We start from the raw sequence: 26,926 nt of genomic DNA on the forward strand, positions 1-26,926 counted from the left end.
TTATTAATAACATAATAATTGTCTTATTGATGAAAAGCAAGATCTTCTTCAAATTGGAACTTGCTCAATTCATCACAATTTAGGGAGATTAAAGAATTTTTTTGGTTTATCTGTAGTAATGACTTTTTTTACTTTATCATCCATAATGATAAATTAGGTTGGTCCATTTCTTGTACCTAATCTCAAAAAGTCTTATTAAAAAAGGGGCGGAGGGAGTATAATTAATTAGAATAGTAAAAGTTATTTAAATATTACTCCCTCTGTTTTTAAATATTTGATCCATTTTTCCATGCACGGAGTTTTAGGAGAATTTGATGAAGTAATAAAATATAGAGGTAGTGGGGTAGTTGAAAAAATAAAAAATTGTAAAAAGCAAAAGTAGTGGAAGAATAGGAGGAGAGAGTATTATGTTGGGTCCACCAAGTGTGAGAAATGAATTAAATATTGTAAAAGGTTTCCAAAAAAAGGAAATGGAGCAAGTATATAAAAACGGCCAAAAAAGGAAAGTTGAGCAAGTATTAAAAAACGGAGGGAGTAATATTATAAAACTTTACATTAATACATGATCATCAATATTTTAAACTATAATATTTGTTTTAATAATTTAAAAATTAAAGTCAAAGCTTGTAATTGAACCATGTTTATTTTTTGGGGGCAAGAGTATTTTGAAAATTCAAAAGCTAACGAGCTTCCTAGGACGTTAGATAAGAGAGTTAAAAGTGAAAATACACATATCAAATTATCAATACATAATTTTGTCATTATACCTTTGTTTCTTATTATATACAACAAATACTTCCTCCGTTACACATTATGTGCAACAAACTTTGTTCCACGTTTCCCAAGATAAAATTTGTTAATAGGTGATTAACAAATTAAAGGGTTTGTGATTAAGGGTGGGAGAGAGAAAGGGGGAAAATTAATCAGCCACCACTATCCACCAGCAGCAACAATGCAACATCCAACCACGCCCACCACATACCACCACCCACCAGCAGCAACCTCCACCACCACCCACACCCCGAAACCACCACCATCCACATCTACCCACACCCCGAAACCATCACCAACCACCACCTCATCCCGTAATCACCAACCACCACCACCCCATTCTGTCTCATCACCATAACCACCAAAACCCACTCCAAACAACACGCATCAACACCGCAACTCGTAACCCAGTCACCACTGCCAAGATTCGAAACTCCAACCCACCCAAATCACAGACACAAACAAGATCTGAAACCCCTCCATAACCACCGAAAACTAACCTCAACCAACTCGCAGCCAAACAAAACCCGATCAATTTTTAGGGTTCAATTTTGAGGATGATCGGCGGCTATAAAAAAGGGGAAAAAGAGTCAGGCGACGACTTTGACGAAGGAAAATAGGGCTAGTATGACTCGATCGGTGGTGGTTTTCGGAGAAGAAAAAAGAAAGAGAAGCGGCTTTTGGGTTAAGTGTGGCTGGTCGGAAATTATCTGGGAATTTCAAGGCGGCAGCAATGGAGTGGGAGTTCGAGGTTATGGGTGGCCGGCTGGGTGGGGCATTTTTGCCTGGAGGTGGGCTGGGGTCGTGGCAGAGAGAAAAGAGAATGAGAAGTAGTTGTGGTTGTGGTGGTGATGGTTGTTGTGGTGGTGGTGATGGTTGTTGTGGTGGTGGTTGTTATGGAGGTGAGTGAACAGTTGGTGATGATGGTGGTGGATAGGTTGTGAGGGAGGAGAGAGATTAAGATTAGGGATTTTATCATAAATGAATTAATTTAGTTTAATATAATAAAAACATATAATCTTATTAATTTAATGTGTGTTATTGAACTTAAGTAAGGGCATATGGGTCATTTTATACAAAAATATTTACTATAAGTGGAAATTTTTACTTTTACTTTGTTGCACATAATGTGTAACTTCCATTTTTGGAAATTGTTGCACATAATGTGTAACGGAGGAAGTAAATATTTTATGTCTCATACCCGTAAGTATTACTCTTTTGTTGCACATACGACTATACGAGTAATAAGAAAAGAAGTAGTGAAGTACCCTCCGTAGTATTTTTATGTGTTTTTATATTTCCAAAGACAAATATGCCATGAACAAATGTTACACAATTAGATTCATCTCCAATTGTCGTCGCCGAAAGCATGAGTAATAGCAGCGCAACCACCAACAGCGCCACCGTCAATGGCGGCGTATCATCTCCCGCCGGCGCCGGACTCAAAGCCTACTTCAAAACTCCCGAAGGCCGTTACACTCTTCATTCCGAGAAGTCTCATCCTTCCACTCTTCTCCATTATTCTCACGGCAAAACCGTCTCTCAGGTTTCTCTCTCTTCAATTTCATTTGTTTTTGATTTGGATTGTTTGATGATATTATATCGAATTTTAGGTTGTTGTTTTTGATTGTTTATTTTGTGATTGTGTGTTTGATTTATTTTGTTTAATGTTGAATTCAATGTGATGTTACTGCATTTACTTTTGTAGGTATGTCAATTATTAGATGTTTATATTACTATTAGTTTTGTGATTGAATTGGTTCCTAAATTATGGAATTTCGGTTGACCTTGATGAGATATTGTTGGATTAATTTGATCAATTTTATCAATTGCCTTTCTATGTCAAAGGTGATGATGCAATGTTGGTAGTGCTTGTTCATATGCATATTCCAGTGCTTGGAGTATTCCAGGGATTGCTGCTTCCAGTTCCCCATCACAGATTGATTTCCATATTACTTTGGACATGCGAAATATTAGATTAGAATCATCCTCAATCAATCCTGCTTAATCCTCATTGAAGGCGGTAGTATTGATTCTTTCATTAGTTTTCTACTTTCTAGATTAGGAAATCTAATTTTCTTCCCAATTCAGCTTTCATGTCCTTAGTTGAGCTAATGGCCTGTTTGAGGGGTAGTTACAAATGATAGTAAAGAGAATGAATTTAAGTGTAATTTAGCAGCAGCAAGATTCCATTGTTAACCATTATGCTCTCCCTCCATTCCCTTCTCTCAAGTGTTATGTATTCCTCTAAACCCAAATTCTTCATTTACATGATAACTCCTTCCATCCAATTCATTTTGGGTCCCTTACCTTTACCTTTTTACTTTCGTTACCATAGCTTTTTTCCGTTTTCGTTTCATATGTCCAAACTAATGTAATTGATTCTCCCTTAGCTTATCTTCAATATCTGGAACTCCAGCTTTCCTTTGAAAATTTTCATTCCTGATGTTATTCATTCAAGTGTTCCCACACATTCTTCTCAACAACAGCACCTATACTATTCCCATCTTTCTAACATAGTCCTTGAAGCCCAACATTTAGAACCATATAATAGTGTTGGTCTTATAGTCGCCATGAAACTTTTTTTCTTCAAAGCCAAGGCTATGCCCTTATCACTCAATTCCCCAATTGCAGCTCTCTTTATAAGACGTGTTCTAAGGTACTCATAACTTTATAAGACGTGTTCTTTAACAACTTCTTCCTACCCACTAGCACTATATCTCTGCTTGTCTCCCTCGATTGCTACATAAGCATTCCATGTACTTTGATCTAGTTTAACTCAATTCCAACGCGTGTCTCCATTGTTCTAGGTAATTATTTACCCCAACTTAGTCTCTTCCATCAATGTAATGTCACCAGCCAAAAACATACAAAATGTAATTTTGCAAGGCAAAGTATTATCTTTACGTCCATGGTATTGAAATCCCATCCCTAAACTTAACCTTTTTTCATCAACTTTTTTACCACCCATTACCACAAGTGGAAATGTTAATGAAATCCTTGTAAGAAAGATGGAAGTGTATGGGTAATTTTGCATTGTCATGGACGTTGACGTTTAATGTTCTTTTCAAATTTACATATGTACCCTTATTTATCACCACCTCCAAAGGGGCTGCTAACTTCTTTTCTTACCAACTTTTAGAGGCCCTGGACATGGACATATAAGGCTTTTATTTCCCAATCATTTGTCTAACCAAAGGTTTATTCCATTCCCAATTTTCCAACTTGGGACTTTTTTTTTATAGATTTGTTATCCTAAAGGAAAACAAATACCCTATTATGTCATAAGACTTCTAACATTTCTTAGGCTGGTTCTGCTAAGGACATTGTATAAATAAAAAAAACTACCTCCCCCTCCCTTGTTTGGTTTACAAATCTTCTCCCAAGCAATCCAGTTCATTTTTTTCACCTTTAAAAGAAGTTTTCTACTATTGAATTAAGGTTTTGAAAATGTAATTGGAAAAATCTATTCCTCGCATGAAGTATCTTTATAATATTTTAAGGAGTAATTGGATTAGCAAATCTAGCCGACCCCACTTATGAGATTTAGGCTTTGATTGACTGATTGATTGAATTAGCAAAGCTATTTCAAGGCATTCCTTGGGTTAGAGGAACCAGGTATGAACCAAGGTCCATAACAGACCGAATGCTAAGAGTTTGCTTATAAATATCAAGTCGATGAGATTAGAATTGTGACTTGTGAGAGAAGAAGAGTTACTTTTATGCCCATTCATTTGTTTGAGAGGGACAAAGATTTTGAAGTGTAAGCCTCATGGATTAGTGTTGAAAGGAGATTTGTGCAAAGTATACGAAGGTAAGGGGGAATAGGTTACTCTTGCATAATTCCTTTAGAAGGGTAGAATTTATTAGAATTGAAGAGAAACAAAAGTGGCACAATGTGTTGTAACATTTACAAAGTTAGCAAAAAAAAAAAAAATCAAATATGTTAAGGCATTCTCTTATGAATTTCGATTCAAGTCTCCATAAGCCTTTTTCAAGTCAGTCAATCAATCTATGCCTTAATCCCATAAGTGGTAGGGTGAAAAGTGAAGTGGGTGGGTATGGTTTATGTCACCAATGTGAACTTTGTTGGTTATGAGTGGGTATGGGGTATAAAAACAAGGTCGTGACGTCTTGGTTGAGCCGTTTTATAAAGGAAATTTAATTGACCGAACCAAGATTTCCGCATCAACAAGGGGTATTAAAAAACCCCACCCTAAATCTCCCCGCATTGAAAGTTACATCTATTATTTCACACAAAAGTCACTTTCTATTCAAAGATATAGTGAAAGATTCCCCCATATCTCCCCACTAATGGCTCAAATCTTTTATTATGCCCCCATATCAGCTCACTAATGGCTCTAATCCTCTACTATCTTGAAATCAAATTTGCATCGAGACAATCGTGACATGGTCCGCGATCAACGCATTATAAAAGTTCCCGCGACACCACAACCGTTCCCGTGATCGTAACCGAAACCGCATTTTCGAACCATGGTATGGGTGGGTTTTTAAGGTGGTAGGGTGATTTTCGAGTGGGTGGGTGGGTATGGTTTAGGAATGGGGGTGGTTTATGGGTGGGTGAAGTATTTTTTGATTGGATGGGGGTGGTTGGGAAGGGTGGGTAGGTTAGGGTGGTTTTGGGGTGGGTTGAAGTGGTGGTATGTTGTGTTCCGGTGAGGGTAGCAGTGGTGGGCGGTGATGGTGAAAGTGGCGGTGGTGGGGCTATGGTTCCAGTGAGTAGTAGTGGTGGAGTGGTGGTGGTCCATTGATGGTGTGGTGGTACATTGGTGACATAAAGAAAGGGAATGGAAATACCATTGGGGTGGGGAGGGGGGGGGGTGGGCAGGGAATCAAAGTAGAAGAGTTTGGGGGTATGGAGAGGGTAAAGGGAATGATTAAAATGTCCTGACAAAGTAACAAACAACAAAGGGAATAAGCCGTGTTCATTTCCTTTTTCTTTTCTCTCTATACCAAATGCCCCCTTATTGTGGTTGGAAAAAATAATATCTCTTAAATGCGATCAACCTCTTTTTACAACGATCTTGGACACTATTTTCATAAGTTATGATGACTAGACTGAATAGTATTCAACAATTCATCTTTTTGATTTGTTTTCTGATTAACTAATCCTAGTTTTTCTTTGTTATTTGCTGGAAAATTATTTTCAGGTGACATTAGCTAATCTCAAGGAAAAAACAGCTTCATCCACACCCACATCAAGCTCAGGTTATAGTGCAAGTAGTAGCGTAAGGTCAGCTGCTGCAAAGTTGTTAGGTTCGAATAATGGAGGGCGAGCTCTTAGTTTTGTAGGAGTTAATGGAGCTAATAAAGCTGTTGCTGCAGCTATGAAAACTGCTACACTTGGAAGCTCTAGTAATGGTAGCAGCTTGCCAATCACCAATTTTGATGGTAAAGGAATGTACATAATATACAATGTGGGAGACACTTTGTACATTAGCGACCTAAATTCACAGGAGAAGGTGTGACTTATTATTTATTTATTTAATTATTTATTTATTTCTCTATTTTATTTTTTTTTATTATTATTACTAATCTAATCCTTACCCCCATTCTGATGTTGTTAAGTTAATTTGGGAATAAACATCTTGTGACTTAAGAGATACATTTGCTTATGTAGGATCCCATTAAATCCATACACTTTGCAAGCTCGAATCCTGTTTGTCATACCTTTAATCCTGAAGCTAAGGATGGCCATGACTTACTGATAGGGTTAAACTCTGGAGATGGTATTTCCCTGCTGCTTGGCTGATGTTTATTTCCTTTTTTTTCCCTGAAATGACAAAATATTTGTATCTACCTTTATCTTTGCAGTGTACACAGTTTCCTTGAGACAGCAGTTGCAAGATATTGGAAAGAAGCTTGTTGGAGCACATCACTATAACAAAGATGGCTCCATTAATAACAGGCAAGACCTACATTCTGCATTAAGTATTACTTGAGTTTGTGGTAATTTCATTTTCAGGGTTTTGTATCTTTAGTTGATTTGCATAATGCTGTCATCTCAATATGGGTTCATATGTTGTTCTTCGGCTCATAGATTCTGTCAAGTTTTACGATTATTGAGTTTTAGCGTATTTGAGTGGATTAAGAATATTCTGTACTATTCCTGACTTTTTTTTGGCTTTCGCTTCTCCACCCCTCTAATTTTATTTATTTATTTATTTATTTTTTTTGAAACCTCATTTGATGAGATTAAAGGACTTATCTATGTTGTTAGTTAAATGTTACTATGGTGTTTGGTCCAATATATATCATTAATAATGCAAATGCAGCTTTACATCATAACCTTTTGCAACTTCCTCTTTTTAAACACTGTTCAGGGGTTGGGGGGGGGGGGGATCTTTAATTGCTAGCTCATTTCTCTTATCTTGCAATCTGTCTTGTGTAACTTGAAAGCAATCCCTAGACGTCAAATACACTTATTGGAATCCATAATATAGTTACACAGGGTGGTGGACTCTTAGTTGTCTCCCGTTCATTTATGTTTTTATAGCTCTTTGTGGCTCATTAGTTTAGTAATGTATTAAATCCCATACATCATTAAGATTTTAGAAGCTACTGTATTAGCCGACCTATTTCAATCTGCATGGAAACCTCTGATTGAAGCTGTCTTTATGATTTGAAGTTGTTTCTATGCTTGCAGTATGAGAGAAAGGCATAGTTACTTATTGGTCAAGTTCACTGAGGGTATATATTTTTTGGATGTGTTATACTTTCAGCTTTGATGAAAAAGCTCTTTCCCTCCTTATTGTCAATTTATTGTTTGAGGTGTGGAACTAAGAATTACAAATGTATTCCAAGACCAAGTATAATTTCTTGATAGTCTACTGTAAAGCTTTGCAACTTACATGTAATTGACATATTCTTCCTTTGGTTGGCTGTACATGTCTGTTGTTTGCAAACATTCAAGTGCTCTAAATTAATAGATAGTTCAATTTTGTTCAAACTGGAATACTAGCTAAATTTTAGCATAGACAAAGATGTATATTGGTCTTCATTTTGAATTTATTTTCTCAAGGAAACAGTGTTTCTTACAAAGGGATTAAATTTCAACAGGCTGAATTCTGTTATTATGCATTGACTTGTTCTGAAGCCCTTCTAGCTATTACCACTGGTCTTTAGTCATGCAAGATATCATATGCTAAGATGTAGCGGTTTCTGTGGCTGTGGTACCAAATAATCTCGAACTCATAATACATTAATACAAGCACTTTTTATATTACACATACTTTTTGTATTTTCCCTTTTTTCATGAAGTGCATGAAACTCCATCTTAGTTTTAGAAGTTTCTTGCTGTCTATTATATTTCATATTTGGTATAGCTACTTTTAATGTGTGCTCTACTTGATGTTCTAATCTGGTATGTTAGTTTTGCTCATTGTTAGAGTATAAGTTATGTAGTAACTTATAATAGTTCCTCCATTTCTTTTTAGATCCATCACTTTCTAAATAAGAAAGTTTCAAATTAGATGCATCACTTTTTTTTAGTTAATAAATTTTCTCTATCTCTCTCATATCACATGGGCCCTCCTTTTCCTTTCTTTCATCTCCAAAAACTACCTAAGAATCCGAGTTTTTTACAAGTGATGCAACTAAAAAAAACAGAGGAAGTATTCTATCTTTCAAATAATAGAAGTATGTGGTAAGGGTTGATAAGCTCTAGATTAGATAAAAACAAGTTCCAATAAGGTCTAATAAGACCTTATATAAGGCTCAATAAGGTCTAATAAGCTCCAATATAGTAAGATAAGATGAGACCCATAAGTGTTGAAAAGTTCAAATTAGATAAGATGAGTTCATAACTAATAAAATAAGATAATATTAGATCAGTGAAATTCAGGTGAAGAGAACACTACCATAATATGCCACATGTAGTAGAATGGATAATGTTTTTATCTTGCTTGTATATTGCGACTGCTCATGTGAACATTAAAGTTCTTGTCTATCCTTTACATATGTGCTCTGTTGTTCTTGCAACTCTATTTGATCAAATCATGTGACACTTTAAATTTTAAAACAGCCGGTGTACCAGTGTAGCATGGGTTCCTCAAGTCAATGGTTTCTTTGTTGTTGCTCATGCTGATGGAAATGTGTATGTGTATGAGAAGGCAAGCTACATATAAGTGGTTTTTAAGTTCTCTGTCCACTTTTCTATTTATCTTTTACATTATTGCTCAAGAGAATTGTATTCTTATTATTTTTTAGGGAAAGGATGCTACTGTTGATCCATCTTTCCCGCTCATAAAGGATCCGACTCAATTTTCTATTGCACATGCAAAATCTAGCAAGGTGAGGTACTACTTATCATCTGAGAAGCTTGACCTCTTCTACTGATGAATTCTGCTCATGCTTCTTTATAGTGCCTTCAATATATGTATTCTAAAGGAAACAAAATGTAGAAACCAGGAATGCTTGGTACACAGCCTTTGTACTGTAATTTTCCCCTTTTTAATTGCTAATGGGTTGAATCACATAGTTTTACAATTTGTTAACTTGAGGACTTCTGTCAAGGCTTTAAACTAATGTATTCACATTGGATTTGTGCATTGTGTCACATTGATGTACCAGTAATTATGAGATCAAGATTGGATGTTCCAGTTTGTGCTATCTTGCCATTAATTTCACAGGGTCTGTCATAATTCTATCCACCCTTAAAAATATAAGATCATTTGACCGTGAGGACCTAATCTGTGATGTGGGAATCTTGTCAAATTCGGTAGTGATATGTGCAACCCTAGGGACTAGCTTTAAGCATTAGATATTCATCCTAAAATTGGCACTCCCTTCAATTTTATTAAGTATTTCATTTTGACCAACACATAGTTCTAGGAGGTTTACTTGACTTTATTGTAATTTATAAATTATAATAAGAGGTAAGTGGGGTAGATGGAGTACTAAGAAATTGTACGAAAAAATTATGGAGTAAATTGTTTATTGAACAGCAAAGGATGTGAAAGGAGAGAAATAGTAATAATATTTATGAAAAAAAAAAACCTGACAAGGCAGTCGTAACACTAAACAAAGGGATTATTAGTTTAGGAATTCCTGATTAGATCACGCGTTGAATGGTGTAGTTATTCTCCATAATGTTTGATTAATGTAATTGCAAATACTTGTGTGTGAAATTTGGGTCCAGAATGCTGGTCTTTATATATAATATTTTGTTGGTGAATTGACTGGTTTTAATGACACTGGCAATTATAGGGTTAGTTCGTTAGCCATATGTTACTGCCTGTCTGATTTCTCTTGAATGATTATAATTGCAGAGCAATCCAATTTCTAGATGGCATATATGTCAAGGTTCAATCAATAGAATGACGTTCTCCGTTGATGGCACTCATTTGGCTGTTGTTGGGAGAGATGGTATTTTTATACACACTTGAGTTTGATCCCATATAATGCTTATTCATCAATGACGTAATTATGTTTCGTAGGCTTTTTAAGAGTTTTTGACTACCAGAAAGAACTGCTAGTATTTGGAGGAAAAAGTTATTATGGTGCTATTCTCTGTTGTGCATGGAGGTAATGTTAACAATTTGTGCTATGACTTATTAAAGCTTTATATGTTTTGATATGATATATGCCTTGCCAATGCTGTGTTTATTATTCATTACAACATATGATATTTTCTTTTACTATTTTCTCAAGAATTGCAATTGACTTGAAATTTTCTTACTCACATAGCATGGATGGTAAATATATTTTGACTGGTGGTGAGGATGATCTAGTTCAAGTTTGGAGCATGGAGGATCGCAAGGTTATAGCGTGGGGTGAGGGGCACAATTCATGGGTGAGCCTCTTTCTGGCCATTTCTTATTATTTAGAGAGGTGGAGACCAGAATACAAATTGATCTGGTTAACTTCATTTGAGCTGATGGAAAGGGCCCTATGGGAAAGGTGTTCTTAGATTGGGATGGGTTATTCCTACCTATTTCTCTGAAATTTGATTAGCTAATATGCTACTATGCTTCCTGTCCAACTGCCCAAGCCCCCCTTTGTTCTTATATATTCCTTTTTTTTTGGTGATCTTTATATGCCTCTTCCTGTTTGAACTGGATTTTTGCAGGTGAGTGGAGTTGCTTTTGATCCATATTGGTCACCCCCATCTTCAGATAGGACTGGAGAAAATGTGATGTATCGGTTTGGCTCTGTTGGTCAGGTATGTGGTTCATTGAATATTGTTGTACAATCATATTGTAGAATTGAATCTATTTGATGGAGGTCAGGGAATTCTCTACAAACTGTTATTGAATGAATCAGATTAGTAGAATTGAGAAACAAGAGAATTTGGGTGTTTTATTAGCAATGCAATCAAGTCATCACTAAGGAGCTAACAAAATTTCTACAAAAAAACAAAACTTCTCACCGATATTCATCATATCTCAGATGTGCTCTATTAATAATATTCCTTTAACAAACTCATCTTTCTCTTCAAGATACTATCATAGTGCACAACCTATGCCCCTCCGGACAAACTTGACACATTACATTAAGTCACTAAGTTTAGTTTAAAACACATAATCTACTGATGTGATATACATGACAAACTTATGCGATATGCTTTTCAAAGACACTCATTTTAAAAAGGGTGCACATTGATTTTGAGGAATGAATGAGTCTCAGGTGTAGGCAATGCCTATGCAAAAGGACATAAGAGAACATATTCCATATTGCCCTTTTTCCTCATTATGTTTATGGTTTCACCCTGGTAATAATTTCACCTCTACAAATTGTTGTTCTCTCATCAGTGTGGTCAATCTCATCTTCAGCATGCCCCCTTGTTGCCATAAGAGTATGCCAAGGACATTTATCGACTCTCTGTCCGTTTTCACCTCATTTTATTAAGAAGTATTTTGATCTACAACCTAAAAAAATTTATATGTACCATTGTCCATTGTTCGGCTTCTCAGATTGAGTTTAGATTCCCGGAAGGGAGAACATTTCACTGTTCCTTCGTTTACATTGATAGGTTGCTTCATTTCTCCTGGTATCAAAAGATTCTCTTCTTAGTAAATAGTTTAATACTCCTTCCATCCCACATAAAACTTTTCATTTCTCTTGGGCACATAATTTTAACTTTTAAGGGAATATTGGTGATGGCGTTTTTTTTTTTAGTATAAGTAATATTATAAGTTAGCGGGTGCTGTTTATTGTTAATTTAATAACATATCACAAAATCCTACCAGATGGGACTACCTCGATGTGACCTATAAGTTTTTTCCCATCTCTTTTCCCTAGAGAGAGAGAGAATGTCATATTTTAACATTAATGGAAGCAAAGTTGGAGGAGCATTACCATGCCATGCTAGACGAGGACATTTTTATTTACATATTTCCTCAATTCTTTTTATAGGGTTGCTTGTCATTTTTTTTTTTTTTTTTTTTTTTTTTTGTTTTTTGTTTTGAACACCTTCATGATCAAGTGAAAAACTTTCCATTTTCAGGACACTCAATTACTCTTATGGGATTTTTCGATGGATGAAATTGTAGTGCCTCTTCGTCGTTGTCCACCAGGTGGTTCACCTACTTACAGCGCTGGAAGTCAATCAGCACAATGGGATAGTGTGGTTCCATTGGGCTCTTTACAGCCTGCTCCAAGTATGCGAGATGTCCCAAAGCTTTCTCCACTTGTTGCTCATCGTGTGTATACTGATCCTTTGTCAGACTTGGTCTTCACAAAGCACTCCATCCTTACAGCATGCAGAGAGGGGCATGTAAAAGTATGGAAGAGACCTGTGTCTTCTGAAACCATATTAGGTGATTCAGAAACTGCAAGGTCGATAGAAAAGCACCCAATACCAAGTACCAGTGGGTCTGACTGCAAATGATTGTAAGAGTGGGTATTTTCCAATTGCTTTTTTGAGTCTTAATTCGCAGATTTGATGGTAGCCATATTTATTAGGATATAATTGGTGTAATACACCGTCTAAGCTGGTGCCACAGGGTTTTTTTTTTTTTTTTTTTTTTTTTTGACAACTGGTAAACAAACATAAAAGAGTGTCTCTTAAGTTCCCCTTCTAGCTCAAACAGCTAGGTCATGGGCTTTCGAGACTCCACTACGCGAGACATGACAACAGCAGAAATAATCAAATTTTTCAATCAACGAACAGATTTCTTCCACTATTGTCCTCAGATCCTTCGGGCTTGTCACAGGGTTAATCCCGTCAATTTTCTGTATTTATTACAAATGTTGAATGCTGTGAGAGTTTTCTAGTTTGTCCTCAGATGTCGAAGGAGCTTAAGTGCATAATCACTAGTTATTTAGCTTCACCAGGGTTATTAACTGTATAGGTCCAAAATTCCAAATAATAGAGTTGCCGCAGTTACTTCTTGATATTGTAATTAGAAATGCTGATGTTTAGTATGATTTGGTTGTAGCCTTGTAGGTCATCAGTTACTCTAACCGTTGAAGCAAACAAATAATTTGCTGTATAGCAATTACTAAGTTTCAATAATTTGCTGTAATGATGTTATTAGTGTGAGTTCACTCCCGGGTACAGAGCCCAATTATGATGAAGAGGCTTCTCATTTGGTCTCACCGATGGTCTCTAACCAAAGCAAAACCAATCAGCTTCACTTGGGGGTTACAGGGAATAGGAGTTTGGATTTTGCTGATGTTGCTTCCTCAAAGAAAAATAAGGAATTTTTTTTTTGTATTTCGGTACACCCCTTTTTTTCGGTTCCCATGGAGATTGACCCTTCACAAGACATGGCGCAACCGACACAAAATGTGGGGTCTGTAGGTGAATTCCCAACTTGTGCATCTACTAGGTCCTCTCTGTTGGTGTCACAGACTAATGATTTAGACGGCTCGGATACGAATGAGAAGCGACATCTTAAGTTTGTTGACTCTCGGAATTGCAAGTCTTGTATGTTGGTTCCGATGGAAACTTTGGGTAAAATAGCTTCACGAGCTTCATTATATAATCTTACCAGTTTTTCGTTTGTCACTATCCGAGTTGTTCGAGCGTTTAAACCTATCTTGGCGGAGGCCCTCCAAGGTCACGAATCTTGGGAAGCAGTGACCCCCATGGCCAATTTCGTGCAAGGAATCGTCTTCATTGAGCCATCAGGATGTTTCCCCGTATATCTTGATGACAGAAGATCCAACTCCTCTCGAGCAGGTTCCTTTGATGGATGTTGGGTTCCCCTCTTCGTTTGCCCATAGTGTTTGTCTTGCCGCATTTGGATGTTAACTCCTCTAGTGGCGTTCAATTTTCAGCGCGGTCCCTATCTTACGGCCACTATATGTCGTCGTTCATCTCTAGGCTTTTGAAAATCAAGTAGCAGAATGCATGCTCTTAATCGTTTATTACTTTGCAGGGTTAAGGTAGGTTGCAAACGTAGGCGAGCTTCATTCACCACAAACGACTTGTACGATCTCATGCAAAAGAAAATGTTCTTTGATGTAGCGTTCTGTTTATTTGGTTCTCATGTTACTTAGTGTGTGTCTTTTTGGTTGGTTTGTGTTCTTGTATTATTTTGACTTTAGGTTGTAAATCTATTTTTTGATAATAAAATCTTTTGTCAAAAAAAAGAGAAAATATCAATCTATTTTAATCATCAAATTCACTTGTAAATAGACCAACAATTCAATACATTTTCATTCCAATTTAATTGCAAACTTACCTATAAAAATTTCAGCAATTGAGCCTAATTAATATATCCTAAAACTCCAACCCTTTCTCTCTCCTAAACGCCACAAGCACGATTGTCCCCCACCTCCACCCCTTATGACGCTATGTTCTGCCCCAGTCAGTTACCACCTTACTATAGCCCCTTCTCGCTTCTCTCACTTTTTCTTCGTACCCCTTTTCACCAAAGATAGCTTATGTTTAGGGTAAAAAATACCCCCAATGCGTGGTCCATTCCCATAGTGACACATGGTCTAATTAAAGGGTCACACGTCCCTATAGGTAGATGACACGTGCCAAACACAAAAAAACACCTAAATGAGAGAAGGCATCCTTACATCAGGAGGCCCAAATCCCGAGAAAACCGCAAAAGCGGTGCCCCATGTGAGCACGCCATCCTAGGATAACCCTAAAGGGGCACAACTTCCCACCCCTATAAATACCTCAAACATTTATAATGGGAGGGGTGGATTGTGACATAACATTAAAAGGAGCATTTATTAGCTCCAATTTCTCTCCACTTTCTCTCTCTATATATTTCGTTTTTTTTCTTGTAAATATCTCCTCACTCATGCTTAAAATTATGCATTATAACTCTTATCACCCTTGAAAAGTGATACAAAGGCATTATGATGGTTAAAATAATTCTTTTTTTTTTTGACACAGGTTAAAATAATTCTAAAATCTTATTAATTACTTCATATACAAAGTATTATAAAGATGATTCCGGTGATGTATTTGTCCATTGAGCAATTAATGGTCGTGGGGGATATTTAATATTGGGCCGAGGAATTGCAATATAAAGACTTAGGTAAATAAATTATTGTTTTTTTACTATCTACCATTTATATTTCCTTTGATCTTCATTTTCTAATGTACTTCGCATATAAATATCATGACATAATATCTCCAAGCCAATTAAATTCATCAAATAAAAATAAACGCCTACAATTTGTTTCTATAATGCATTTTTTTTAAGAAAAAAAAAATAAATGTATTAAGTTAAAACACCGGACATCGCACGAGCATTATCTAATATGTAGTGTGTAATTGTGTACATATATATGGGGAGTAAATACCATTGGAAGGTACTGAAGCTTGGAGAAAGTTGTAGGGAAGGTATTCAAGTTTCAAAAGTTGCACTTAGAGTACTCAACCCAAAATTAACCTACTAAAAAAAAGGAAAATAAAAATGCTGACATAATAACAGATGGTACTAGTGTTTGGTGATTTGTTTCTTCAAAAAAATTAGTTGCTTAAATTCTCTTTGGTAACCACAAACATTTTTTTTTCTCAATGGTAAGGTCTGAATTTTTTCATTATCAATGGTAATCAATAATTTATATTATTAAGTAAGCAAGTGGTAACATTAATCATATAACTAATATATAAAGCTAAACTTATAGCCAGATCACAAGGTAGCGACACTTGGCGTTCTAATTTTCCGCCAAATGTCGCGCCACGTAGGATAGATTTAAATAGACTTTACAAGATAAAAAAGTTAGTTTAGAATTCTATTTGGACAGAATTTTAGGATAAAATTGTTATTTTAGAGTTTTAATATAGTTTAAAGCGTAAAACATCCATAAATAATATTCCCTCCGTCCCCGAATGATAGTCACTATTTCCATTTTTGGACACCCAAAATGTTAGTCACATTTCACAATTTTAGGTCTCATACAATAACACAAAATGACCTATATACCCTCATTTTTTTGGCTGTATTATCTGTGCTTCCCAAAATACCCTCATATTTTCCTACTTGTGCCTTAATTGAATGAGCTGTCTCCCTTTTTAATGACAATCGGTTTCTCTCTCTTCTTTTTATTTTGCACATGATTGGATTTTAGTTTCCATGTACTTTATTTATTTCTCCTTAATTCCCGTGATTTTCACCCAAAAATGACTATCATTCGGGGATGGAGGGAGTATATACTAATCGGCTAAAATAATATGAGTACTTCACAATATAATCATATAATAACTAATATATAAAGCTAAACTTTTAGTCAGGTCACGACATCGCGACACTTGGCGTTCCAACTTTTTGCCATGTTGGATAGATTTAAATAGAATTCATAAGATACAAAAAAAGTTAGGGATTTAGATAGAATTTTAGGATAAAATTGTTAGTTTACAGTTTTATTATCGATAAAATAACAATATTTCAGATGTACAAATTGAATTATAATTTTATTCAAAAAAAAAAATTATAAGATTATAATTCTAAAAAATTATCATATAAATTTATTTTTTATATCACGATATTTTTGGAGCGAAGGAAGTAATTCAAAGCGTAAAACACCCATTTATAATATATACTAATCGGTTAAAATTATGTACTTCACAATATAATAAAATGGATACCTGTCAATTAGGGTTAGGTCATGAAATCTCGGATTGGGTCAATTCAGGTTACGAATCAAGAAATGTTCAACCCTTGCCCAAAGTTCTGAATTCGGGTCATTCCAACGTGCTTTGAACATTTATTTTATTTAGTTTATTTTTTTGCTAATTTTTAAATTTTTTTTTAATATATTAAATTGAACCATTTCACCAACATTATTACGTAGTATTAGTCATTACACGCCTACTAGATAGCAAGTCGTCAGAAAAACACATTTATTCCTCAACCTGGGCATCGCACGGGGCACAAAACTAGTAAAAACAAAACATCATTAGACAATTAACCAAGGTTAATATTGGTCAAAAAAACAATGAATTTACATTAGTCCCCTTTAATAAAAAAATATAAATGAATAAACCCAAAATCCATCCCCACTCACCAGCCACCACGCCAACCCCTTCCCTTGCCAGCATTTAGTCTGCCTCCGCTATTCTCGGACAGCGGTGCCTAGCCTCCCCCACACACGCCGATGATCATAAACAGACCCGTTTCTGAGATTTTGGTGGTCTAGGGCGAACTTATAGATTGAGGCCCTAGTGAATGAGCATTATTTTATTTTTTATTTTTTGCATTTTAAGGGTATGCAAAATGAAAGATTAGCTTTCTCAACTCTAACTTCAAATTCACATATCAAATATTAAAATGTATTAGTTACAAATCTTAAAAAATTCTCCTAGATTTTCAATCTTTTAATTATGGAAAAATATTTTTTAGAAGAATTACGATAAAATATTTAGTTGTACAAGATATATGAAGTATGAAAAAAAAAAATCAAATCCCTATTTTAATTATACTAATCTAATATATATATAAATAAAGTAGGCATTTTTCGAGAGCATTTGGCGCGCTACATAAGAAAAGGTCTTATTTTGTCCAATGAAAAATTAGATTAATAATTTATTTTAGAATTAAAAAATTTACTCACCACCTAAGCAAAAGTGACGAATAATATTTAAGAATTTTGACACATACGTAAAAACAACGAAAATAGTGAATAATTAAAATTTAAATTATTTTTAAAAACCAATAATTATCTTCTCTTAAGAAAAACAAAAAAAAAAACACTAAGTAATAATTATCTATATGGATGCAAATTTTTTATCACAAATATTTTTAATCTTTTCCTAGCAAATATTATAAAAGTTTGATTTTAATAATGTACTCATCGAGACGAATAAAACTAAATCTCATATGACTAATTTTTCATAATTTTTAATAGTTAAATGATTATAAATGAGACTAACATTTTAAACAGAACGAGTATATTAAATAAACGAATAGGCAAAAGACTAAGACGAATAAAACTAAATCTCACATGACTAATTTCCCATAATTTTAAATAGTTAAACAATTATAAATGAGACTACCATTTTAAACAGAAGGAGTATATTACATAAACACATAGGCAAAAAACTTATTTTGATAAAAAAAAAAAAAAAAAAAACTAGATTTGTCATTTATTTTATGAATTAAAAATTTAAATTGTCATATAAGCAAAATTAGTGAATAAGGTTTGAGATTTTAAATTCAAGTGTCACATAAAATTAATAAAACAACAAATTATAACTTTAGTGTTAAAATTAAAAAAATATTTTATGATATTAGAAATTTTATCCATATATTTAATGAATGATATTCATAAATATACAAAATTTTAAATTAAATAAAATAACTTATTAGAACCGTGCATCGCACGGGCTTACATTTAGTAATAATTAAAAAAAATACGAGTAACTAAATTAAAACTACTAATGTACTAATGTACTAGGGACTATATTTTTCCGTAATAATAATAATAATATGCCAAGAGTTGAAAATGTAAAGCTATATCAGCGTTTTAAATAATTTTCATCTTCAAATGATTTTACCAGGGATTTTTTGGATAAATTAAATATGGGTAGTACACTTTGGAAAGATTGAAAGGAGTAATTAACTTTTTAAAAATATCAAAAGGGGAATTCATCCCGGGAAATCTGAATATTAGAAGCAAAAATTAAGGGAATTGGAAGTTGGAACATTTAATTTGCTTTGGGAACAATAACTGACAAACTTCATTCATTGATGAATGGCGAATTTTAGTACTCGTATAAAGCAATTAAGCAATTTTAGTTTTCCTTTTTTTTTTTTTTTTTTTTTTTTTTGGTAATTTGAGGCTCTCTTTAAAACCAATTTTGGGCTTTACAAAACTGGGCCCTGGGCGGTTGCCCTGCCCAGCGACGACCCTGACCATAAACCACAAATTCCCTCCTCCTTCTCTGATCTCTTCTTCTTCTCTCTCCTTCGCCACCAAAAAACCAGTTTGTAATGATGGGTTTTGATGCTGAAGAATAGTAGGGTCCTACAACAGCCTCTATCGGGGACGCCAGAATCAGCCACCCCCCTCCCTTCCCTGATTCCCTCTAATCTCTTTCCCCAATTTTTGGTTGAAATTTCTAGTTTTTTTTTGTGATTTTGGAGTCGAATTTGTCGAATACGGTGATTTTGGGGTCGGATGTGTTGATTCTTTGGGTCGAATTAGTAGTTGAATATGCCGAATTAATGATTGAATTTGTTGATTTGGGGGTCAAATTTGTTGATATTTGGGGTTTAATTTGTCAAACTAGTGGTCGAATTCGTCAAAATTATTGATTTTGGGGTCGCTAGTCGAATTTGTTGATTTTGGGTTGAATTTTTCGGGGGTTTGCTGTTGAATTTCTGGGTTTTGCAGTTCAAATGGAAGCAATGTAGTAATAGATTTGCTTTGTTGGCCGGAATCGATTTGCTAGGTGTCGCCGTCCGGAGGTGTGGGAGGCTGGGCATTGACAAGGGGAGGAGGTGGCTGGAAATGGAGTTACAGCAGGGAGGAAAGAGAAAGGAAGAAGAAATAATTGGTTAGGGGTACTTGTGTCTTTTTGCAATCCAATAGCTTAACCATAGTTAAGGAATTAACAAATTATTAACTTAATTTACCATTGAATTAGTAATATTAATTCCTAATTACCATTGACAAAAAAATAAAAATTTGTGGTTACTAAAGAGTTCCCTATATACTTTCCCATTACCATCTTCAACATTGAAACCCATATATATACTTCCCCATTACCATCTTTAACATCTATATCAAATTAGAAATAAAAAAAATTCACACGCCTCATTTAAGGAAGTCAAACATAAACCATAATTTATTCATTTTTTTTTTTTACAGGCATGAACTATAATTTGCTAAAAACATAAACTCAAGTACTCTACCATATTTTACAAACCAGTCGCCAAAAAAAAAGGTTTGTTTGGGTTTTATTGACCATATATAGTATACAGTCTATACACCACTACTTTTGGTTCAAGTGTTCTACTCCAACTAAGTAAGATGATTAATCAGACACGGGCTCTTTATCAAATGGGTTAGGCTACAAAATAGACACGGTCTAACTAATTTTTTTTAAAGAGGTTATAGGTTATTATATAGCCTATAGACACTCTGCTTTCTTAATATCGACTGCAATACATTAGCAAATAATGCTACTAGGCAAGCCTCAGGCCGTTCACGGTACAGATCTTCTACAAGCAACAAAGCTTGTTGACTCAATTTAAGTACCAAGTTATCCATGTCAGCTGGAATTAGTATCTTATTTACACAGTGTTTCTTCAGATTTCTAGTGTAATGATGATATTGTAAGACTTCTATGAAAAAACACATGCACCTGAGCTACTACATGAAAGTAATCATTTCCCAAGTCCAAAGTAACTGAAGTTCTACAACGCGCAGATGATACAAAGTAAAAAATACCATCACAGAAGGCCGATATTTCCAGATTGACACATATTAACCTAAATACATCCCTCTGCAAAGATGCAAGTCTCCCCGCACAAAAACTACAGCATGGACGTCTTTCAAAATTTGGCTGAGCAGGATGCAAACCTGAATCCATTTCTTCAGGATGATGTGACACATAGAATCCTATTCCGTCCCCTCCCTCCTGCCTGGTTAGGTACTATAGACAAACGTAGAATAAAAAAGAAAAATTGCAATACATCTTTGCTAGCCAGGTAGGGTCTCAGCAGGCTTTCTTTCAGCCTGGGCCTTCTCAGCCGTTATTTTCTCAGGAACAAAATCTGGTTGATAACAATAAAGCAACATTTTTAAGTACCACAGAATGTATCAAGTGGTCAAAAAAAAAAAAAAAAAAAATCATCAAAAGACTAGATGAACAATCTAATATTTGTATTCAAGGATCAAGGTTGACAAAATCGAAGAATAAGGGTTAGGAGTACCTGAAAGGAAGTCGAGCCTCTTCTCTTTACAGACAACAGAGGCTGAAAAAGACAGAAACAACTATAAGATTTTCTCCATGCAATAGAGAAACTCAAATTAACACAAAGGAACAGGCAGGTGCTAGGCAAGTCACTACAATATCCAAACGTTAAGCCAGAGTCCACTACCAAAACAGAAAGCCAGCAACATAATGACTAGTGATGCTTCCATAGTCATGCAAAATGCTTAGGACAACTTACATTTTCCCCACCATCCTCTTCTCCCCACTCAATTCATCTTTAGATCTCGATTTTCACTTATTGTTATCAGCATAAAGGCTAAATGTTCAATGATCTTTCTTATCTCCTTTTGTTTTCTAGTATGCCTGGTCCATTTATGTAGTGAAATCACAGCGGTGACTTTTATGAGGACTAGTGCAGATGTTAAATACTAACAATAATCAGTTTGCAAGAAGATTGTCTAAGTTTGAGTATGACCTTAGGGCCTACATTGTTCAGGAAAATAAATAAATAAAATCTGAATTACAACACAATGATCAGCTTTTGCTATTGACATCTAGCGAATGGCAACGGATCGGATTCGGGTCGGATGTGGCTAAATCCGAATCCGATCCGTTTAGTAAACGGACCCTGGACTCGGATCCGAATCCGAATCCGATCCGACTCGTAATTTTCGGATCCAAATCCGGTCCGTTTATTCGGACCTTCGAAATGATCCAAATATTTTTTTTTTTTTAAATTTTTTTGTAATGTCATATACCTATAATTGCTTGTATTGTCATACCAATTAAAATATAAACATAACATATTTAAATTATAAACTAAGTTACATAACAAAATTTTGCTACAAAACAAGCAAATAATTATCCTAAGTTATAGAGCATATGCTTATACTTTTGGATTCGGACTCGGATCGGACTCCGTTGGACTTTGCGTAGGGTCCAAGTCCGATCCACCTCCTATTCGGATTCGGATCTATTTTATCGGATTCGGATTCGGACTAATATTAAACGGATTCGAATCGGATTTTTTCCTTCGGATTCGAATCGAACTCGGATTAAATTGCCATCCCTAAGCCTAAGATTAATCAACATCTGAAAGCTGCTCACACCCAGCCTTAGTTCAGCATTCAAAAGATTTGAATCATTGCTGGCTCTCATGGATCAGTAGGCATCATTGTAGAAACTTTCTACATATATAACATAATTATCAGCTAGTGACGCAATTTCTGAGTACACTGTACTAACAACGATATTGCTTCTTAGTCAAGGCTTTTAAGAATTTCAATAAACCTTATCTCGATAGCACCTTCTATGTTCCACCGCTAGTGGAAAAAAGATACTTTGTATCTTGCTACACTACCTATAATGTAGCTTCTTAATAATAGCTAAAATTGAGTAATCAGCAAAGGTGATAACTGATTGTAGCAAAGAGATCTTACCAAGGTGCTTGTAGCCAACAAAGCTCTTACGATCTTCCACAGCAAAGTCATATGCATCTTTTGAGAATAGTTCAATAAACTTTTCCTGCAACCAACATTGGAAACAAAAATAAGCATTATAAACAGAAAAATGACAATCTTACGCATGAAACTGTTAAATGCTTGTTCCAAACAATAATACTTGTGATAACTTCTCATATTCTGTCTAGCCAAACCATGCATCTGGGAACAAAAAATTATAAAATGTTATTCTTATATAAATCAAAAGCGTTAGCACATCCTACAGAATTTCAGTTTACAGTTTTTCCTTTTTCTGTTTGGTACTAATATATTTCTTCATTTCCAAATCCTTTTAGAGAACAATACTCTACAGTCCAAAGTTGTTGAATTCTCTTCTTTGTTTTGCAAGAAAAGGCAACTGGTATAATAGAACTGTTTCTAGACAAAAATATGACTAAAGATTATAAAAGTGAGGACTTAGAAGTTAGAGATCTTAGAAGGTAGAATCGAGTGTTCCATGAATTAAGAGTTATTGCTGAAAGTTTATGAAAGGGATGGCAATTATCAGTATATTATTGTTAAAATGTCTAACATCAGCCAACGCTATTAAATTTCAAGTTAGTCATCAGTCATCACCCTTCTATTTCTCTCATTCTAATTACAGAAAATCGTGTTAGGAGGAAAACAGAAAGTGTACACTGAAGCATCCTAAAACAGCATCTATGACATGCATACCACCCAGCACCCACTAGTCATAACGATATATTTGAACTTTAGAAGTGACAGTTCACTTTCCCTGTATACATAGAAGGTATAGAATCAATGCATACCACCCACTAGTCATTACGATACATTTGAACTTGAAATGTGACAGTTCACTTTCCCTGTATAGATAGGACTGATAGGTATACAATCCAAATTTCAAAAAATTCAAATCTTAATACTCAGAGAAACAACATATCCAGCTAATATGATATCAAGCATCACAAGGAGTTTTCCCAAATTCAGAAATCCAATTTTGTATACTCATGTAAACAGCTTATTTGATAGTTCGATACCATATTAATTATCATCATTCCTCAATATGTACCCATCATAGCAAACCTAACCTATCACATCTACAAATCAGCTCTACTACCCTTCTTAACTGCAGCCTGATGTTCTCAGCCAACAAATATTCACCTTTCTGTCTCCTCCCCCCCCCCCCCCCCCCCCCCATCTCTGTCTACCTCATTATCTAACAGTACGGTAAATGCAACTTCAGACCTCCACAACTGCATGTTGAGCATCCTAAAGCCCCAATACACCATCACCAAAAATACGAGAAGGCTACAATTATACATCTTCCAAGTTTCAACCAACCTTTACAACTTTAATTAGACTCCACTTGACAGCAATTTTGAGGCTCCACAAACCATTATTGTTGAAGTATAACCAACCAATTACATACTGTATGATTTTACTTAAAATCTTTAATACTCAGAGAAACAACATATCCAGCTAATATGATATCATGCATCACAAGGAGTTTTCCGAAATTCAGAAATCCAATCTTGTATACTCATGTTTACTCATGTAACCTGCTTATTTGATAGTTTGATACCATACTAATTAATTATCATCATTCCTCAATATGTACCCATCATAGTCAACCTAACCTATCACATTTACAAATCAGCTCTACTACCCTTCTTAACTGCAGCATGATGTTCTCAGCCAACAAATATTCACCTTTCTGTCTCCTTCCCTCTCTATCTCTGTCTACCTCATTATCCAACAGTACGGTAAATACAACTTCAGACCTCCACAACTGCATGTTGAGCATCCTAAAGCCCCAATACACCATCACCAAAAATACGAGAAGGCTACAATTATACATCTTCCAAGTTTCAACCAACCTTTACAGCTTTAATTAGACTCCACTTGACAGCAATTTTGAGGCTCCACAAACCATTATTGTTGAAGTATAACCAACCAATTACATACTGTATGATTTTACTTAAAATCCTTGCATATACACTCACAAATTGGTGCCCAACAATTGCCTTTTCTTCTCCATCTAAACCAATAACTTCATCCACTCCCTCACACAGCGACATTATGCATAACATTCGCTTATTCACCGATGCCAAAGGCCACTTCCTAAAAGTATGAATTTTCTGTAATCTCTCCAACCCCCCAAAATCTTAGTGAAAACTACAATTCTCCAATTACCTACCATGATCCCAAAACTTTCCCTAATCCAATTAATACAATATCACTAAATAATCAATAATCAATCAATTAGTCCAACAAAGAGTAAACCCTAAGAATATTGAGTAAACAAATTACAGCATTTGCAAGCAGACATACACAAAAATCATAATAATTTCAATTAACAAAAACCCAGAAAAATTAAAACAAATTAAGCAAAACCCACTTCAAAATCAATCAAATTCAACCAAAAATTCAATTCAGAAATCAATAGAATATAGCAAAAAGAGGAGAGAGAAAGTACAGCAGCTTTGTTGATGAGAAAAACAGCTTCACCACTAATCTTGGAATCAGAGGAAACACCCTCACTCTTAACAATCCGAACAATTCGATTCATCGGAAACACACACTCAGAATTCTCTTCCTTCTCCTCCTCCTTTCCCTTTCTCTGATTTTTCGCCATTGTCGCCGTCTTCGGCTTCTTCTCCTTCTTCACATCCTCCACACCATTCTCCGCATTCCTTTTCTGCTTCTGGGTTTGATCCTTCCCATCATTCTCAATCTTCACCTTCTTCTCTTCTTTCTTCTTCTTATTATTATTCTGGGTTGTTGTGGGAAAAGTTTTCTTCTTGTTGACAACAATGGCGGATTTGGTGCCATTACTGTTTTTGGGTTTTCCATTTTGTTGCTGAGATGATGATTTGAGTTGTGAAATTAGCAATTCTTCTTCATCCTCTGTCTTTCCACCATTGTTGTTGTTGTTGGTTTCCTTCTTCTTCCTTGAGAATGTCTTCTCAAATCTCTTTCCGCTGCTCATCTCTGTCTTCGTGCAGTGAAGAAAGAAAGGAGTGCAAATTGTAATTGCAGAAGGAACCCCAAATCAGGAGGAAGGCTCAGCTACCAAAGTTATGTTATGAGGTTTAAAAACCAAGCATAGGTTTATTGAACTCAATTTTCTTTTTTTTTTTTTTTTTTTTTTTTTCAGGAACACCTTTGTTCTTTGGGTTGAAAGAAGCTATAATAAACAAAATTTCAAAAAAAAAAAAAAAAAATTAAATTTCAAAAACTAAATTTCATTATTAAAGTCATACGACATTTACAATTGTCAATTAATATGAAACGGAGCTAGTATAGTAAATTCGATCATATAAATATATAATATGTTGTTGGATTTGTAATAGTGCAACTTTTATGAATTACTCCCTCCGTCCCATAATACTTGACACAGTTCTCATTTTCGTCTGTCCCATAATAGTTAACATGTTACCAAGTATAGAATAGGACCGCTAATAAAATAGTATTTTTCCCACATTTCTCTCTTCCCACCTACCCCACTTCCACCTCACTTTTTGTAATCTTGCAATATAAAAATACAAAAGATAATTATTTTATACAATAAACAAATGTTTTAATGAACCCACTTATAGTTTCCTTAAAGTACGTGTTCACCTAACGTCCCAAATATTATGGGACGGAGGGAGTAATTTTTTATAGGGAGTAATTTTTACTAATATGTAAATAAAGATATTGATGGTCAAAAGTGTTTCGGTAAATGTGTAAATCAAACTCTAACTTATAAAAGAACGAAAGAAGTACAACTTTTTGAGCTAGTGGATCAATTGTCTCTTCGTAATTTTGTGAGAAAGAAAATTCTTGTGTTGATTTCGTAACCTGAATACGAGCAACAACCAAGCACAACTAGATAACAAATTAAACACAAATAGAACCTTGTCTTTTAAAAGAGTTCGAAAAACCTTGTCTTTCGAAAGAGATCGAAAAAATATTTTTTCGAAGGAGATAAATTTTCGAGAGAGACATTATTATAACCTAAGAAACAAAAAGGCTTAAAACAATTGAGGCTTTCTACCGGTGAAATCCAATAGAAGCTCCTTCAAAATTAACAAAGGAAACTAGAGTTTCGAAGATATAATGAAGGCTAGGGTTTTTTTTTGTTTTTTTTTTTATTTTATCAATACGTCGTATAATTAAATCTATACGATATGAATTACGGAGTATCGGTAATTTTTATTTGTAAGGCAAGAAGGAAACATTTTTAGAAATCCCTCTTCACAAGGAAAATTCATAATCATAGTATCTACCGAAGATCATCTTAAATATTGGCGTTTTAATAACAATTTAGCATCTTAATTTGTCGTCTTCTGCCATTTCTAGCCTAAAATGCCTTCTACATTATATTAGGAAGAAT

General features: G+C 34.9%; 2 protein-coding genes across 2 annotated transcripts; one reads left to right on the forward strand and one right to left on the reverse strand.

Annotated features, from left to right (window-relative positions):
• The first annotated feature begins 640 nt into the window (after positions 1–640).
• LOC110695394 (WD repeat-containing protein 20-like) lies at positions 641–12,914 on the forward strand. The gene is made up of 11 exons (XM_021872631.1): positions 641–2,317; positions 5,943–6,254; positions 6,413–6,521; positions 6,607–6,700; positions 8,816–8,903; positions 9,001–9,084; positions 10,062–10,158; positions 10,230–10,317; positions 10,480–10,585; positions 10,862–10,954; positions 12,239–12,914. The coding sequence occupies exons 1-11, from the start codon at positions 2,141–2,143 to the stop codon at positions 12,620–12,622; spliced, it is 1,632 nt and encodes a 543-aa protein (XP_021728323.1). The 5' UTR covers positions 641–2,140; the 3' UTR covers positions 12,623–12,914.
• A 7,602-nt stretch (positions 12,915–20,516) lies between these two features.
• On the reverse strand, positions 20,517–25,964 carry LOC110695396 (DNA polymerase epsilon subunit C-like). Its single transcript, XM_021872633.1, has 4 exons — positions 25,025–25,964; positions 22,528–22,612; positions 21,087–21,128; positions 20,517–20,927 (listed from the first exon to the last, which is right to left on the reverse strand). Exons 1-4 carry the CDS (start codon positions 25,535–25,537, stop codon positions 20,854–20,856), a joined length of 714 nt encoding a protein of 237 aa, XP_021728325.1. The 5' UTR covers positions 25,538–25,964; the 3' UTR covers positions 20,517–20,853.
• Between the last annotated feature and the right edge of the window lie 962 nt (positions 25,965–26,926).

This window comes from Chenopodium quinoa, unplaced genomic scaffold (assembly GCF_001683475.1).
Source record: "Chenopodium quinoa cultivar QQ74 unplaced genomic scaffold, ASM168347v1, whole genome shotgun sequence".
Taxonomy (NCBI): domain Eukaryota; kingdom Viridiplantae; phylum Streptophyta; class Magnoliopsida; order Caryophyllales; family Amaranthaceae; genus Chenopodium; species Chenopodium quinoa.